At 40.5% G+C, this 19,362-nt stretch overlaps 1 protein-coding gene across 1 annotated transcript in view; it reads left to right on the top strand.

Moving 5' to 3' along the window:
• Positions 1-2,162: 2,162 nt before the first annotated feature.
• Positions 2,163-19,362, top strand: part of LOC119646273 (Y+L amino acid transporter 2) — a 33,181-nt gene continuing 15,981 nt past the window's right edge. Inside the window, exons 1-2 of the mRNA XM_038046682.1 lie at positions 2,163-3,070; positions 12,705-12,900. Of these exons, the coding sequence (XP_037902610.1) occupies positions 2,814-3,070; positions 12,705-12,900 (453 nt within the window). The 5' untranslated portion in view covers positions 2,163-2,813. The remainder of the gene's footprint in view (positions 3,071-12,704; positions 12,901-19,362) is intronic.

Consider the following 19,362-nt stretch of genomic DNA (forward strand, 5'->3'; position numbering starts at 1 on the left):
ATGGAAGAATGGCTCGCAGACAACATCAGCTCGAGTTATTAGAAGCTGCCGAAGCGACGGAGGGTTTATTATATGGTCCTGGAATAGACGACTCCAGGTAAGTTGAAAAAAAAAATTTTTCATCTTATGTAAAGTGCTTTTCAAACTTTAAACGCGTTTTTCTCAAAATGGTGTTTTCAAAGTCGGTGACCAACATTACTCAAAAGCGGCTAAACCGATTGATCTCAAATTTTGACACAAGTTTCTTAAATATATTTTTTAGTAATTGATCGAAGATTTTATCTTACCGATTAATACTTTTTTTTTTATAAACAATTTAAGGCCGAAAATCAATTTTTTTTTTCTAGAAGCCACCATTTTGTCAAAAAAATTTATTTTGCTTATTTCTTCGATTAATTACTAGATACATAACATTACTTTAACGAAATCTGTTTGGTTTTTTAATTTCAGAGATTCCAGTTCAGTGATATAGTGGTCACCGCAAAACGTCTTTTTTGAGAGGAGCTTCCGGAGATCAGCTGTAGCTCCTGTCCAAATAAATATTTTTACTAGTTTTAAGTCTGAAAATATTGTTAAAAGATACCATAATATATGTTCAAATATTTAGATCAATAACTTTAAAAGGTTTCTCAAAAAAAATTCTCGAAAATCCGCTTTTTTTCGGCCTTCTAACTGTATATAACCCCTTAAGGAGACTTTTCGGGTAAATTTTTAAAATATGGTAACATGTTATTATCAACTTTATTTGAGTAGATATCGAAATGGAATGTATTTTGAGGCCTAGATTTTATAAAGATGCATTACTATGATTTTTTTCAGATTTTTCGATTGGATAGGTTCCAAGAATGAGACCTGCTTCACTTTTTGGAGCTCCTATTTTGAGTTCTCACTCGCCTGTATTTCATCCAATGTCAGGTCATTTTCAAAACAAAACCGGTCTGACGGTTTCCTTCAGGGCAGAGGCAACTCATCAAATGCTACCTCAGCTTTGCCCTGGGAACAGCGTGACCGAAAGTGTCGACAAGTGGTAATGGTTCTATTTATATATAATCGAAAACAGGACATGAGTGCGAACTATTTTGAAGTGAAATCCGTCGTATGATCAGATCTAAACTAAGCCGAAGTGAATTTTTCGTTGAGAATGCAGCGTGATAGCCAATCGGACCCCTTGGAAGGAACTTACTTCCTCCCTTTTGGTCCACGGACGACCCTCTTTTTGAGTTTAACACTCATGACATCCCGGTTTTGCGCAGAGGTCCACAAATTCGATATCCCTTACAGCTGTCTGGCGTCCTGGTCTACGTCATCGCTTCATATGAAGCAGTATCTGCCACATCTTAGATATTGCCCTTATAGACTTTTCGGGCTGGGTCATCCACACCCAAAGGATCCATCCCATCGCAACCTATTGAGCCGGGCCGGATTTTAACCACAACCAAACGGTCCTGGTATAAATTTCGTCATTATGTACGCTACATCATCCATCCATGTAGGGGCCAAAAATATATATAGAGTAATACCTAGGAGAATTTTTATTTGTTGTTCTCGTTTGATATTGGTTTCTCAATTCTGGATAGTCAATCAGCAGAATTTGGAAGGAATTTGAGTTAACGGCTGATAGAAAGCTTTCCAACCGGTTCAAATTTTTGCCAGCGCCAAAAAATAGCAACGTTATCTTTGAAATGATCGAATTAACTTAAGTGCTTAATTAGTCTTTTATAGCAGTGATTTGCAAAGTTTGACTTTCTAATAAATTATTCCGAACTCTATAATGCTTACATATGTACATAAGTATATACCCACTTTCTATAGAGTATAGATACTTGCATCAAGTTATTGCTTTCGATTCTCAGAACCTTGATCACCGTTCGCTTTCATAAGAAAAAATTCGCTGGCGTTATGGGCGATCGGTAGATACTTTGCATGCGAAAGTAGTTTGCCGTCAATAAATCTTGCTTTGGTTTTTTGCCTCATAGTAGTGACGTCAAAGAGTACTTCTACGACACACCCCCTTTCCGCAAACTTGATATTCGAAGCTTTTGAACTTTGCCTCGTGTAGTAGTCGTCATCACTACTGAGTGTGCAAATATGGAAAATGATTCCCAACTTACCTTGCGCAGTAGTTCGCCATTTACATTATGTGCAATCGTCATGAAAGCCCGGAGAGTATCTAGCTCCTACCTTACTTCCTTCCTGACTCTGTTCTGCTTCTCCAGACCAGTTTCTCGAACTCATGGAGTTGCTTCCAGCGTGCCGGTTGTGTGGAGCGTTCTTTTTAAAAGCGGAGTATCTTTCCTCCATTGTATAGTATTACAATCGCAATGACTCAGTTTGCAGAGCATAGGACGGCTGACGATTCTCCGATAGGTTTTTGAGGCAATATTCCGAGGAAGTTACTCATCCAGAAACGTGGACGCGGCCCAGAACGATAGTCGTCGCTCGCGTGGCTAGGGTAACTGGATCCGTCTGTTTTGCCGACATCTGCCTTGAAAACGTATTTGAAATATGATTGACTGTTTCGTTGAATGACATATGCATATGTTGTGCACATTTTACCTGATAAACACCGGCGAAACAGGTTCCCTCCTGCCTCTCAGTTGAATGAACCACGCACGCGGCGCGTCTTTTTATCGTAGTTTCAGTTTCTCAAATCGTGACTGTTATTGATATTGCATGGAAAAGGCTGCTGACCAGACCATTTAACTCCTGAATTTCTATCGTTCTATCATGTGTGAAAATCATTGCGTTTTGTGTTCTAGTTGCCGTTATGTGTAAAATCTGAACATTTCTCACTCGGAAAATCTGATATCAGAATGTCGTCTAAGAATGCTCGAAAAATGAAAGTGATATCGCGAAACGGTAGTGAGGGTGGAGAAAGTATGCTCAGCAATGATATCGATGAGAAAAACGGGGGAAAGGCGACCACAATAGGAAATGGAAAGGATGATGGCAAGGATAACATAGTCTTGAAACGAAAAATCACGCTAATCAACGGAGTCGGCATCATTGTGGGAACAATCATCGGATCTGGGATATTTATATCACCTACAGGTGTTTTTTTCTATACGGAGTAAGTATCTCTTTCTATATGGGGAGCGTATCTTTGGTGATAATCCTTGATTTTAGTGCTGCCATTCCATGGCATGCTAGTAAGATAAAAGATCTTTGCACATTTTTAGATGGCTTTAAATTAAATTTGCTACATGCATGTGTATATCATATGTCTATAATACACATACGCACATAGTAAAAAATTGTTGAAGCGATCAATTTTCCGCATGGTAAACAATAAAATAATAACCACGCAAAAATTGCTTACACTCCACATACCACAATGTAATTTGAATCTTCGGAATTTATGGATGCGGGTATGGTAGTAATACCTAAACTTGCACCATTAAAATTCTGATGTAATCTTATGAGTTGGCGTAGTCAAAATTTCATTCATTATAATTTTTATCAAAATCACGATGGCTATGTGCGCGCAGTTTCTAAATTCAGTATTTAGCGATTGTTAAATTACAATGGCCAGTAGGCTTTCACAATACTCTTGGTTAGCAATGTTTCCCAGTCTTAGCTCAGCAGTTCATTCCTAGATCTTTCCTTAACATAGAATCAACTAGCTATATATAATTATAAGTCCAAACATGTTTCTTTTCGAAAAATTCTTGGAAAACCTTGAACCTAGATGTATACAAAAAGTTAATAAACTTAACGATTATTTTAACATAAAATTTAATCTAAGTTTTAAACTGTGACATTAATTTAAGTTATTAATTGCATGTTTGACAAATACACAGAGGAGAGCTTTTCGAGCTCCATGTAGAGTTGTGTTTCCTTGCAATCGGGTGCCGACATCTAAGACGGCAGAGATGTTAGATAAGTCTCACATCCATTGGTATGGATGGTACTGCTAACGTAAGATGGGAAGGAGATACTGCATGTCTCACGTTTCCATTGTTCGGACCCTTCATAAGCAAGGAAGTTGGGCCCTTTGGTAAGCGCATCGTCCTTCCTTCATCATCATCATCATCATCATCATCAACGGCGCAACAACCAGTATCCGGTCTAGGCCTGCCTTAATAAGGATCTCCAGATATCCCTAAAAGCTGTCTGGCGTCCTGACCTACGCCATCGCTCCATCTCAGGCAGGGCCTGCCTCGTCTTCTTTTCTACCATAGATATTCCCCTTATAGATTTTCCGGGCTGGATCATCCTTATCCATACGGATTAATTGACCCGCCCACCGTAATCTATTGAGCCGGATTTTATCCACAACCGCACGGTCATAGTATCGCTCATGAATTTCGTCGAAATGTAGGCTACGAAATCGTCTATTCTCATGTAGGGGACCAACAATTCTTCGGAGGATTCTTCTCTCGAACGCGGCCAAAGGTTCGCAATTCTTCTTGCTAAGAACCCAAGTTTCCGAGGAATAGATGAGGACTGGCAAGATCATTGTCTTGTAAGGTAAGAGCTTTGACCCTATGGTGCGACGTTTCGCGCGGAACAGTTTTTGTAAGCTGAAATAGGTTCTGTTGGCTGTGAACAACCGTACGTGGATTTTATCAACGTAGCTGTTATCGGTTATGATTTTCGACCCTAGATAGGAGAAATTTTCAACGGTCTCAAAGTTGTAGTCTCCTATTTTTATTTTTCCCGTTTGACCAGTGCGGTGTGGTGTTGTTGGTTGGTTGGTTTTTGGTGCCGACGTTGCCACCATATACTTTGTCTTGCCTTCATTGATGTGCAGCCCAAGATCTCGCGCCGATCACCGCCTGCTCGATCTGGATGAAGGCAGTTTGTACATCTCGGGTGGTTCTTCCCATGATGTCGATATCGTCAGCATAGGCCAGTCATTGGGTGGACTTAAAGAGGATTGTACCTCTTGCTTTTACCTCAGCATCACGGATCACTTTCTCGAGGGCCAGGTTAAATAGGACCCATGATAGGGCATCCCCTTGTCGTAGACCGTTGTTGATATCGAATGGTCTTGAGAGTGGTCCTGCTGCTTTTATCTGGCGTCGCATATTGGTCAGGGTCAGCCTAGTCAGTCTTATCAATTTCGTCGGGATACCGAATTCTCTTATGGCCGTGTACAGTTTTACACTGGCTATGCTATCATAGGCGGCTTTAAAGTCGATGAATAGATGGTGCAACTGTTTTCCATATTCCAACAGTTTTTCCATCGCTTGCTGCAGAGAGAAAATCTGATCTGTTGCTGATTTGCATGGAGTGAAGCCTCTTTAGTTTGGGCCAATGATGTTCTGGGCGTATGGGGCTATCCGGCCTAGCAAGATAGCGGAGAATATCTCATAGATGGTACTCAGCAACGTGATACCTCTATAATCGCTGCACTGTGTGATATCTCCCTTTTTATGTATGAGACAGATAATGCCTCTTTGCCAATCGTCAGGCATTGATTCGCTGTGCCACACCTTTTTGATTTTGATATCATACTTGGCAGAGGCTTCGAGGGTCCGCTCAACTGCCTCGTAGAAGGTATCCTTCTTCGACTCTGCAGTCTCCTCTGTAGGGGCGTGAACGTTAATGAGACTTATATTTATAAATTTGCCTCGCAAGCGCAGAGTGCATAGCCGTTCGTTTATGTTTTCAAAGCCGATAACAGCAGGTTTCATTTTCTGGCTGACTAAGAAACCTACTCCGAGCACATGGTTTACTGGATGGCCACTATAATATATGGTGTAGGGGCTCTTTTCCAGAAAACTTGTCCTTGTCCAACGCATCTTCTGTAACGCTGTTACATCAGCCTTATTTTGGGTTAGGGTATCAGCTAGCTGCTCAGCAGCTTCATCTCTGTACAGGAAGCGCACGTTCCATGAGAAAATGCGCAAATCGTTATTCGTTTGTCGTTGCCGGGTTCGTCGTTGTGTAATCCGTCCAGTCCGAGGCTCCTGTTGTGGCTTCGTAACAAGTTGTTTTCCGTGTAGGGTTGTCAGTCCTACCCAACCCCCAACCTGGAGGACCAGTTGGTACAATTTGTCCCGTTTTTAGGCGCGGGAGACTCGGCTTCATCCTTCTCCGTCTGCAGCTTTTCGTTAAGAAAGAGCTCCCAGCGATCACCACGTGGAGGTGGAGGTAAGGTTTGGTAGTAAAGCCGTTGGTGTTGATTCAGGAGGCGTTTCCCAGGTTTTATGCTACATCACGGGTACCAATCCACTTTTCGCCCTGGAACCTACACTAACCTTTGAGTACCTTCCTTGGGAACCAAAAATTCGTGTATTACTAAATACGATCAATCTGCATAAACGCGTTATGTTCAAAACAGTGGAACGGCGAGCAAAGTGACGATGATACCGGTGAGCAAAGCGTCGAAAACAAAGGACTCGCACCGCTCGGCTATGCCCGATCCCATATGTTAGCCTTTGCGTGTTTTCGATGCTTTACTCGCGCTTCTCGTCGTTCCACCATGTTTTCAGCCTCAGTCAGATGATAAGAATGCATTTGGCAGGCACGGTAAGTATCTTGGTTAGAAATGTGATCGTGCTAGCAAGGGATCATTCGTATGATAAGCCCCCTGCTAAGGCGTTACGTTAGAAGGCATTTTAATATCCATACGATCTAAAAAACATCGTAAGGCGATATTGTAGGATATATTATAATGGTGGTAAAACTAGAAAAGAAGAAAATAAGTGGTCCGGCCCCACGTGCCGCGAGGGACTGATCTTCCCACAAAGTGGTATATCATATAATATCTTCTTCATTGCCCCGATGATACTTTTAGAAATAAAATGAAATTTTAATAATGATTGCGTTTTCCGTGATACGCGCACGTGATTGTGCAGTGGTTTACAGACCAGTACCGCTTTATTACTCGCAGAGACACAATCTCCGCCCTCATCGGGGAGCGTGTTCGACTTGAGGTCATTGCGGAAACCAATGACCAAGAAGCGATGGAGGCAGGGTAACAGTTTCAGTACTTACCAAAGCTAAGGTTCGGGACGAATTCTAAACAGCATTTATAGAATTCTCGGCAATGTATCCTTTGCTTAGACTAGGAATTCGCAGACTTTATGCATCTCTAGCAATTCCGAGAATTCTATCTCAAATCAATAATGAAATTGCGTCTCGACTGGGTGCTGATAGGTTGCTACTGCTACTACAATCATTTGTGTATTGTAGTGCAGTTTCCGCTGTTAGGTTACACGGTCAGGAGACTCGATGGTGAAAGTCACTCCAGATGTGTTCAAATCAGACCGTACGCGAGGAACCAGTGGAGCTTTTTCAGATCACGTAATGGATACCAACAGAGTTTCCAGGCAATGCAATTTTCGATAACAGAAGTAAAAGTATATTGGCGTGGAGTTTGGTGGTTATTCGTTCAGCACCGCGAGTTTACGAGTGGATTGCCATCGAAAACACACGCCAACACGATGCCAACATCCCACACATAATATTTGCGAATGTTACCGAGGAAGGGATTCGACGAGCCACAAACAAAACAAAGCAGTGGAGGGGGCCTGGTCTGGGTTGGATGTACATTCTGTCCGGGGAGTTTGTCTGTATCGCATTTATTCCAAACTAATAGTGTAATTTAGCAAGGAAATGGAAGAATGCTGCATACCGAGTAATGTTGCATTCTCAAAGGGCGCGGGCACGCTCGGAGACTTATCACGAACTCCGGCGAGCGGAGAAGCGAGTTCACAGATGGAAAAAGGAAGCCTGGGAGAACCAACAGGTCGGTGAACTCGAAAACAACAGGAAGCAACCGCACCAGGCGCGGAAGTTTTACCAACAAGTCAGCAGGATGAAGCCTAACACACCTTGATGTTCTTCCTGCCAAGACAAAGAGTGAAATCTGATTTCCGACAGAATGGGTATTTTGGAGCGATGGGTTGAGTACTTTGATGAACTACTGAACAACCAGAACATCAGCAAGTTGGAGGTCCCGCCAACTGAAGACGACGGACAAATACTGCCACCACCAAATATAGAAGAAACAGTCCGTGCAATTCATCGGCTTAAAAATCATAAGTCGCCAGGAGCCGATGAAATTAATGCTGAATTGGTTAAATATGGAGGCGACCAATTACATCAAGTGGTTCATCAACTTGTCCTCAAGGTGTGCGACAGCGAATCAATGCCTGATGACTGGCAAAGGGGCATTATTTGTCTCATACATCAAAAGGGAGATATCACACAGTGCAGCAATTATAGAGGTGTCACGTTGCTGACTACCATCTTAGAAGAATATCTTACGCTCTCTTGTTAAGCCGAATAGCCCCATATGCCGGGAACATCATTGGCCCATAACAAAGAGGCTTCACTCCAGGCAAATCAACAACAGATCAGATTTTCTCTCTGCGGCAAGCAATAGAAAAACTGTTGGAATATGGACATCACTTGCACCATCTCTTCATCGACTTTAAAGCCGCGTATGATAGCATAGCCAAGGTAAAACTGTACACGGCCATGAGAGAATTCGGTATCCCAACGAAAGTGATAAGACTGACTAGGCTGACCCTGACCAATGTGTGAGGCCAGATAAAAGCAGCAGGATCACTCTCAAGACCATTCGACATCAACAAGGGTCTTCGACAACGGGATGCCCTATCATGCGTCCTCTAGATTGAAGAAGGGCCAGGTTGAGGTCCTTGAGAAAGTGATTCGCGATGCCGATGTTAACGCGAGAGGCACCATCCTCTTCAAGTCCACCCAATTACTGGTCTACCTTCATCCAGATCGAGCAGGCGGCGCAAGATCTTGGGCTGCACATTAATGAAGGCAAGACGAAGTACATGATGGCACCGTCAGTGCCAAAACCAAAAGAACGAACAACATTGAATCGCACTGGTCAAACGAAAACAAAGAAGATAGGAGACTACAACTTTAAGACCGTTGAAAATTTCTCCTATCTAGGGTCGAAAATCACAACCAATAACAGCTATGACGATGAAATCCGCGCACGGTTGTTGTCAGCCAACAGAGCCTATTTCAGCTTATAAAAACTGTTCCGCTCGAAACGTCTCACCATAGGGTCAAAGCTCTTACTGTACAAGACTATGATCTAGCCAGTCCTCATGTATTCCTCGGGGACTTGGGTTCTTAGCAGGAAAAATTGTGAACTCTTGGCCGTGTTCAAGAGAAGAATCCTCCGAAGAATTTTTAGTCACTTAGATGAGGATGGACGATTCTGTAGCCTACATAACGACGAAATTTATGAGCGATACCATGACCGTCTGGTTGTGGATAAAATCCGGCTCATTAGGTTACGGTGGGCGGGTCACTTAATCCGTATGGATGAGGATGATCCAGCGCGAAAAATCTATAAGGGGAATATCTATAGTAGAAAAAGAAGACGAGGCAGACCTGAGATGGAGCGATGGCGTAGGTCAGGACGCCAGACAGGTTTTAGCGATATCGAATTGGTGGACCTCGGCGCAAAACCGGTATGTTTGGAAATTGCATTGTGAGTAGGGCTTACTCCAACATAACACACATTCCACAGAACAGATAATCTATATTGCCAAATAACATAGAGCTACCCGGATATTGCATGATGCGTTAATCGTCAAATTGAATAAATTATGAGATTCATTAGGATTTTAAATCGGTGAAAAATTTTCAGTTTACTTTTTTGATATTCGGGTTTTGATGGAGGCCTAGGATACTATGAGTGCGTGTTTTTCATAAATTTAGTTTGCGAAAACAATGGTATTGATACCGAATATGTTTCGCGGAAGGGGTAAATATTCGGGCCTTCGATGATGAATAAGTGGAGTAGATACAGCAGGAGTAATAATTACCCTTATTATAGTTGGAAATTGTAAGGCTGGAGTAAGATTACTTACGTATACATATAATGGCGGATATAACGAAAAACTTCGACCACTGCATTTCAAAAATTGCAAGGGTAACTCCTATAGAATTGACGGTGCTAGCGGTTGGGAATCGATGGGTGAGGAGATAAACTGAATAACAACTACTCTGAAAAACTTCCCTTTGTTCTGTTTATGATAGTATTCAATTCGCTAGCTTCTATTTTCAAGATGCAAGGTGGAAGCTGCCTTTTGTGGAAATATAAAGGAAGGAAAGGTGCTTAGTATTAACTTCGTTATCGAATGGAAAAGAGAAATCGCATCGAGCATGAATTTGAACCCATAGTGCTACAAACCTTTTCTCTCAGATTAAGGCAAGGAATCAGATTATGGTGAGGAATTTCAAATTAACTTCGAAATAAGTCAAATTTAAAGATTTCAAGTCCTTACTCAAGCGTCGGCTGCGAAATGTAAATCAGGGAGGATATTGTCGGCCTTCTAATACTTGCATGTCGCTTCAATTGTCCGCACAAGAATCTTGGCGGAGGAAGATAGGATGGGAATGTCTAGTTTAGTTCTCTTTTGGGATAGGGGCAATCTCAGCAAGGCTAATATGGTAGGAAAGTCAGGCAGCAATAGCAATGGTTGATGAACGTAGTCAAATAGCAATGGTTGATGAACGTAGTCTGGAAGAAGAAATCATTTGGGACTCGTTGGGATTGTGGAAGATCCAGTGGTAAACTGGTCTTTTTGACAGTGGAAAGATTCCAATTAGTCTGGTAATTTCATCCAGTCGTGGGAAAATTTTCCTAAGCTGAGTCATGCACTTCTTTGAGGAAGCGGGAGGACAGCGGTGCGTAGTAATTTTAAACAATCTCCACCTAATGGTCTTCCTGCACTGGAAACTCTCAAAGATAGCGCAAAAAACTAATTTAGGTACTTCTATTGCCCCATAATAATGAATATATAATCAGCCAACATCGGTGTCTTGAGTTTAGCAGAATGGGAGGTCCCGGATGTATATTAGTCGCAATAGTAGACGAAAACATTAGAGACTTCAGATGATTAAATTTCCTAAGGCAGAAGGATGACATCTATGGATTTGGAAGTATTGTGAACATGGTTGCGTACATGGGATTAACCGAATACTAGGCAATGTTTAAAAGGTTGCATTTCTGCAGTGTAACTTCTTCAATGGAACTCTATCTCTATCGATGGACTATCTCCTTTGGCTATCAAGACTGATAATCCAAATATGGGTAGTACTTGATGAAAGTAAGAATTGTTGTCAAAAACTTAACAGAGATCTTCCCAATATTCTTTTCCTAATTCAGCTTGAGCGTTTCCTTCTTCTTGCTCCTTTTGTTTCTAATCTATCTAATTAGAGCAAGGACCTCCACAAAGCCTTTCCATTGGGAGTATTCCTGCCCATCTTTTGTTCCGTTCTTTTCAATTTTTCTTACTCAAGAAGACTGTATACAGGAGCAAATCCAGCGGCAATGAGGTACGGAATATCATTGTGTATATTTGACCCATGTGGTTAATGTACCGATGTACCGATGGCGCTTAGATAGCTTTCCTATGTGTGCTTCCGCATTTCATTTGACAAGCCATAAACAGCTGTGCAGTCTCCCATCCCCGCAACCACGTGGGCGCATACCAATGCACTGCATTAAATACGCGGCACTAACAACAGACCTTATGCGCGAAATTTTTCTCCCGCAATCACCGTCGTGGTCGAAGATCCGCAATGATTTTTCTGCCTATAAAATGTCGAAGAATGCGCTGGGAGTTGCTTCTCCGATATAGTCTTCCTGCCTACCTATCTTACTTAGCTGCGTGTTGTGACAGAATGGTGTCTACCTTACATACGATTGTGCCTTATCTGGTATTTTAATCGTCACTTTGTCCAATATCGTATTGAATAGCGCTGAGAGGGCGGGCATTCTGGTTTGACTACCGTGTTTAGTCCGAAGGCATTTAGATCCAAAAGCCAGAACTAAACATAATATTTTTTTGCGACTTCCTAACTGGTTACAGCTTACAGTTACAGTTATGGCTAGGCTTATCGAATATTTACTTGAAATCCTTAAAAGCGATGCACAGTGATAAGTCCATTCTACAACGATTAATACCCCTCAATGTGCTAGTTCCTGTGCTTTTCCGAAAGTTGAATGATTATTCCTCTTTTCCACGATGCGGCTATTCGTTCTGTGTTCCAGGTTGTTCGAGGATTGTAGTAGGCTTCTAGTCCTAGTGGTCGCTCGAGAAACTCTGTTGTTCCGTCAGCGCTCGTGTGCTATTTTGCTCTTCAATTTTGCTTCTTTACTGTTGTTGTTACTATTTTCGCTGCATCGAAATATCTGGCGGCTCCGCATATAGTAGTTACTGCGTATATTTTTGGAACTCTTCTTTTTACCATACTAAAACCATGACTGTCGAATACCTATTGAAAAACATTTTTTGAGAATCTAGGGTTCTGACAATTGTGCTACCAAAACTTCAAAGTATTTAGGCAAACTTTTGATAGGTGCAACTATACAGTAAGACGCTCAACATATTTCTAGCATCATAGCTCTTAGAATATCTTATGAAAATTAACGTACAATCCAATGGTCATCCTTTTGCAAAAAGCTAGGAGCACGTCATTAATGCTTGGAAATCGCTTTATTCGCAATAATCTTTCCTATAGATAAAATCATCTACATTTGATTTAGCTGAAAAACACTCCGCTCACTCTCACTTAATTTTCAAATGGCAGCTCTCTCCCAAGCGATTTTCACGTATTCCATTCATCACCCTAGATAAGAATCATCTGGAGAAATACGTCAGTATCTTCTTACGTCACAAGCGGAAGTGGATTCGGGGGCGTAATAAAATGTTTATTTTTCCATCAACTAAGAGATTCTGTTCTTACCATTTTAGATCCGTGGGTACCTCACTCTTCATTTGGACTGTTTGCGGTTGCTTGTCGACTATTGGAGCACTTTGCTATGCTGAACTTGGCACATGCATCACTAGGTCAGGAGGAGACTACGCGTACTTGTTCGTCGCATTCGGACCGCTTGTTGCATTCCTACGACTGTGGATAGCGTTGCTCATTATACGGCCTACAACACAGGTATGAAATATCAATAGGAATACTACCATATTTTATCCGATAGAACTGAGTTATCTAAATGGAATGCACGTGTGTGGACGAGTGTGTTATCAAGGTTTCGACTTCTCACAAGATACATAAATGGCAGTTTTGTTGTAGATAATGAGGATGTTTGCAATAATAATCAGGCAAATGAAATGTTTCATAAGCGTTGGGTACCATAATTACGGGCTGCATTGTTCAAGTAATAATTATAATAATCGTTGGCGCAACAATCCATATTGGATCAGGGCCTTAAAGTGTGTTAGAGCACTTCACTCAAGACCGTAACGGTACACGACAGTACACTGTAGTAGGTAATGTGGTCAGCATTGCGCTCGCATTATTCAAGTATCCGAGTTTTATTGTTCATTTGTGGTTGAATCTGTCTAAATAGCGAGCAACTAAAATTATCAAATTCTCAGGTGCCAGGATGGAAAATACCCTTTTAGGGTAAATATTAAAAATATTTTTTGGTTTTATAAGAGTCTGTATGGGGAAGTTAAGCAAACTTGTTTATAACAAATGTCAGGCGATGACGGCTTTACGGTTTCTTACCAGGGCAGAGGCAAATCGTCAGACGCTGCCCCACCTCTGCCTCTCTGGGGGTAAAATTTGGTTTCATAAAATATGGCCTTATAATGCCTTATTTCTTAGTTCTGCTATTGATGGATCAGTCAAGGTTCAAAATATCATCATTATCATGAACAGCGCAGCAACCAGTATCCGGTCTAGGCCTGCCTTAACGCCAAACATCACCGTTTTTTGCCGAGGTTCACAAATTCAATATCCCTAAAAGCTGTCTAACGTCCTGGCCTACGCTGTCGCTCCATCTGAGAGAGGGTCTGCCATGTATTCTATTCTATCATCGATATTGCTTTATAGATTTTCAGGACCCGCCCACAGCAACCTATTCAGGCGAATTTAGTTCGCAATCAGGCGGTCGTGCTATCGCTGATAGATTTCGTCGTTATATAGGCTGCGGAATCGTAAATTCTCTTGTAGGTGGCCAAACATTCTTCGGAGGATTTTCCTCTCCTACGCAGCTAAGAATTCGCATTTTTTTCTTGCTAAACCCAAATCTTCGAGGAACATATGAAGACTATCTCGTACAATAAGAGCTTTGATCCTATAGTGAGACGTTTCGAATGGAATCGTTTTTGTAAACTGAAATAGGCTCTGTTGGCTGCTAACAACCGTGCGTGAATTATATCGTCATAGCTGTCATCGGTTGTGATTTTCGACCTTTGAAAAATTATCAACGGTCTTAAAGTTTTAGTCGCCTATCTTTATTGTTCTTATTCGGCCAGTGTGATTTGATGTTGTCGCTTCTATGCTTTTTGGTGTTGAAGTTGCCTCCCGCCGCATGTTCGATCTGGATGAAGGTAGACTGTACATCTCGGGCTGTACTTTCCAACAATGTCAATATCATCAGCATAGGCCAGTAGTTACCTTAAAATCAGCATCGCGGATCACACAAGACCAGGTTAAAGAGGATGACGATAAGACATTCCGTTATCTTAGACCATTGTTGATATTGAATGATCTCGAGAGTGATCCTTTTGCTTTTATCTGACCTTGCACATTGGCCAGGGTCAGTCTTATCAATTTCGTTGGAATACCGAATTCTCTCATGGCCGTGTACATTTTTATCCGGAGAATATTTTATAGGGCAACCTGATACCGCGCAAATCAAGAACTTCCAACACCAATTCTGTGCAGCGCTGCTAGTTGGAGGATCCGCACTCCGTTGTCATTGATAGTTTTTTGCAAACTATGGTAGCCGACGTATCGCCTGAATCCGGTCTCCGTCCCTATTTGGCTGTTAGAAGGCTTCGAGGTTGGTTCTACTGCCCGTAGATCGTATCCTTCTTCGGCTCTGAAATCTCCTAGTGGCGTGAACGTTAATGAGGATTATATTTCGTTTGTCTCGCAAACGCAGAGAGTTTAGTTTACTAGATTAAATTGAAAATGTGGTGTACTAGTTCCTCTGCAAGAAACCGGCCCCTGTTCAGCACATCTCTTTTAACGCTTTGATACCACCCTTATATTGGGACTGGGTATCGCCTAGCTCCTTGATAGCTCCTCTTCTATACAGCGTATGCAAGTTCCCGGAGAAAATACGTAAATCATTCGTCCGTTTTCGTTGCCGGACTCATCATTGTAAAATTCGTCCAGTCCGACTCTCCTTTCTTGGTTCATAACTTCGGTTTTCTGTGTGGGGTTGTTCACTCTAACCACACTCCAATCTAGAGGACCGTTTTTAGGCTCAGGAGGCTCGCCTTCATCCTTCTCCGTTTGTAATTTTTCATCAAGAAGGTAGGTGGATAGGGTTTGATAATAGGTGTTGCTTCACGTTTTATACTCCATCATGGGTACCAATCCACGTTTTGCTGTGGAACCTATGCCACCATGTTCAAACCGAAGGCAACTAAATCTGAAAGTCGGAATTAGATATAATATTTTTTGAGGATTTCCTGCGCGGTTAGATCCTACCATATTAGATGATGGCTAAGCAAATCGAATGCTCACTCGAAATCTGTAAAAGCGATGCACAGAAAAAGAGTTTCATCCGACAAGCTGATGTACGATTAGTGCCCCCTCCCTTCCGACAGGCTAGCTTCTCCATTTCTTCAAAAGTTGAATATTTATCCCTCTTTTCCATGATCCGGCTATTCATTCTATGTTCCAGGTCCGTTCGAGGATTGTGTGCAGACCGCTATTCATGAACACACTTTCACCGCCAAATTAAATATTCTGGTACGTAACATTTACCATACACTCCATGTGTAATCGTTAAATTGAAATAATTCTATTAGAATTCTGAGATTTGTAGGTTTCTAGTGCTTTAGTGACTCCACTAATGCTAGCGAACCGGTAATACTGATTCAAAACATTTTGTGAAGTATCCCAAATTCACTTTCATTAGTCATAAATGGCGAATAAAGACTAGAAAATTTTAAAAGTAATTTATGTATTAAATTAGGATTGCTATTGTGAACCCCAGAAAAAAATATATCAGTATTTCTTGCCTTATATGTCATAAACTCCTATCTGGGACATAGAACGCCAACCACACCTACGCACCATCGCTGCCAGTTTCCGACAATATGTTTCAATTCCCTTCACGATTTCCTGAGAAGCTTATCCTATTATGTATGTGATCCACCACTTAGCTCTAGTCGATCCTTTAGGCAGCCACCCTAGGTTCCACTGCATGACATAACTTCAAAAGTTATCCCATTTTTTCAGTGTATACCCTATCCGCTGCCATTTCTACTTTCTGATCAATATGTCCATCGGCGAAGTTCTTCACTTGTTACCAGAGTAACAGAGTACTGACAGGACGCAGAAATAAGTTGATAAGAACTTGGAGCTTCCGAGTAACAGGGGTAGTATTTCTTTCTTTGTGCTATTCCCATGTAGCGACATAGAGAGAACATTGGCACGGAACAGCCTCAACTTGATGTTGGAGTTGATGACAAAAAGCAAATTGCAGAACTCTGTTTTGGAATCTAAATTTTTCTGAAATTTCACTTCGATGCAGCACATAATATTCTCACCATTGAATGTAGTTTTGATAATAACTTTTAGTTTCTCCAGATTGTCTTTCCTGCATAGAACACTAACGTTATTGAAAGCTTTCTCGAAATCGATGAGAAGTAGATGAGCGGTGATATTAAGAAGGTCGTCTGGTGTGTCAGAGAAAAAAAACGGATTTTTTCTTCATAACTTACTCTTAGAATATGTATAGAAGACATAGCTTAAAGAGTTGAAAAGTTACGGCCATAAATCGGAGCAAATGTATGGAGTTATGCAGACCCCCAAAAATGTAAAAAATTGATTTTTTTCTAAAGCCTACGAAAAAAATATTTTTTTGGAATTATAACTTTATTTTAGTTCCATGTAGAGCCTCATGTCTAACGATAAAAATAATGTTTGGGTTTTTGATCTCGGTTAATCTGAACGGTTAGAATCATGGCAGCAGTGGAATACCACTCTTTAAGGTTTTGTATGGAACAAAAATTTATTCGAATCGATTCGATGTCTGTGTGTCACATCCAATTTATTCGAAAACGGCTAAAGCTACCGTTATGAAATTTGGTGAGAATAAGTCTTCTGTGAATATAGCAAGTGACGCCATTTTATGTTTAGTTTAAGGGGGGCTCCATGCATACAATTTCTGATATTGCAAAAACAGGTAGGGAAGTGAGAGTTCAAAATGTGGGCCCCGAAATTAACCTATCCAACTGAAAAATCTCGAAAAAAATCGTAATTACAATCTAGGCCTCAAAATACACCCCGGTACCTGCTCATATAAAGTTGATAATAGAATATTACCATATTATAGAAGTTTGGTCAGAAACCATCCTTAAGTTCATTCCAGAAGTACAAAATTTGGTATTATTATAAGTAATAATATAATATGCAATTTTGGATAGTTTGAGGGAAAGTTACAGAAGGTCAAAGTTTTGCATTTCGCATAATTTTTTTTTTATTACTAGACGACCCCCTTAATGCGGATACATGAGAAGCAGCCTACTCTTTGTCGACTAATTTTTCGACATTTTTCTTCTCAACAACAGGATATATCTTCGGACCTTGATGATCATGCTCTGCATCCACTCTCTGCGAGAGATTTCAGATTCTTAGAATTTACACACAATGTCGGTTGGTGCCGACTGTTGTGATGGTAATGTCTTCACCGTTAAATTCGAAGTTCCTTACCTGCCAATACTTTATTACACGGGAATTTGTTGACACCTACTAAAATGATATCTCAAACTTGAAAATTTCGGCTATATGAACAGATATCTGTCCAGTCTCTAAGGCTTTGTTATAATATTCATAATTGAAAAAGTAGTTAACGAGCAGCAAAGATAATTACAACATATGGTTCATTCGCGGAACTAATTACTGAAAGCTTACTTTCTCGTAAAGGGCTTCATCTAATCTAAATATGCATATGTAGATTACATCATCTGGTGCTAGACTAAATATAAAATCAAGTGCCACCAATGTACGTGCGTTGATATCTTGCTAATTGTTTCTGTGAAAGGGTTTATCAATTTGTAGATGTTGCTGATTATTGTACTTCCGCTTGCCTTACATATGCTATACAAAGTTATCAGATACTATCCAAGCAGTATTTAATGAGGTAGAACAATCATAGTAGATATGGTGACATTATTTGGAGAAAATTAATTTTCCTATTGCTTTTACTCGTTACTATTAAACGAATGTGGATCAAAATTGATTGAATATTATTGAAATATATGTCACAAATGAAAATTAAAAGCAATAACAAAGTGCTAAAACTAAGGAGGTAATATCACCTTGTAATTTTTTCTACGATTTTTTATTGGTTTAAATATTTCTTTGGCTATTCAAAAGTGTTTATATAAGGATTTTCTTCTGCACACAAGATAGGATTACCCCTTAAGTGACATAAACACATTGTTGTCAAAATTAACAATTTTGACTAGATTATGCAAACATGGAGCTTTGTTCCACAAATACAAATGCTGCGATATTACAAACATATATATAAGCATGAAATCCAAGAAGAGGCTGAAACACAAAAGGAAACGAATTGAAAGAAATTGATTTTGTGTATTTCTTATATAAGAATATTTCTTTACACGACGGTATTCAAACTATTCACTACAATCTACATATGATCCACTAGGGTCCAGTAAATGTATGTACAAAGGACAATTTTGACCTGACCTTTGTTAACAGTAGTAGGATTGCCACCAAACACTCCACTATCACGATTCATATCATGGATTGTAATACCACAAAACTGTGTACATCTAGAATAAACTAAAGAGGTTCCCAATAAATTTCCAAAATGTAGCAATATACATATGTAGTATATGGTTAACTTCATTTGAGTAGATATCGGGATAAACAGTAAGCCTGTCAGGGAAAGCTTAGACTTTCCATTTAATACCTCACATGCCTATATACGGTAAAAAATATTACCGCTTTGAAATTTAGCGTGTAATAACGATATTTACTACATTTGCACAAAATTTCGATTCGTTTCGAAAAAGTTTGTGTGAATAGTGGAAAAAATTGAATTGATAGACAAACAACGAACCACTTTTAGGCTTTTCTTTACGTAATGTTCAGATAGCTGAGTGGTTAGAGTACGAAGCTGTCATACGGAAGGTCACGGTTTAAATCTTACTGGTGGCGATTGAATTTGTATCATGATTTGACGTTGAATACCAGTCGACTCAGCTGAGTCAAATCGGGGTAATAATTTCGGGCGAACGCAATGCTGACCACGTAACACTATTAAAATAAAATTGAATTTACCACGACGAGTTTGTATTCAATTTTGCGTTAAAAAAATCTAAAGCTGAATCCGATCCAACATAAGTATATCGAACGAGTCATTACTGGGCTTGTGACGTGGGTTTATGAGTACGACAC

This window comes from Hermetia illucens, chromosome 1 (assembly GCF_905115235.1).
Source record: "Hermetia illucens chromosome 1, iHerIll2.2.curated.20191125, whole genome shotgun sequence".
NCBI lineage: Eukaryota > Metazoa > Arthropoda > Insecta > Diptera > Stratiomyidae > Hermetia > Hermetia illucens.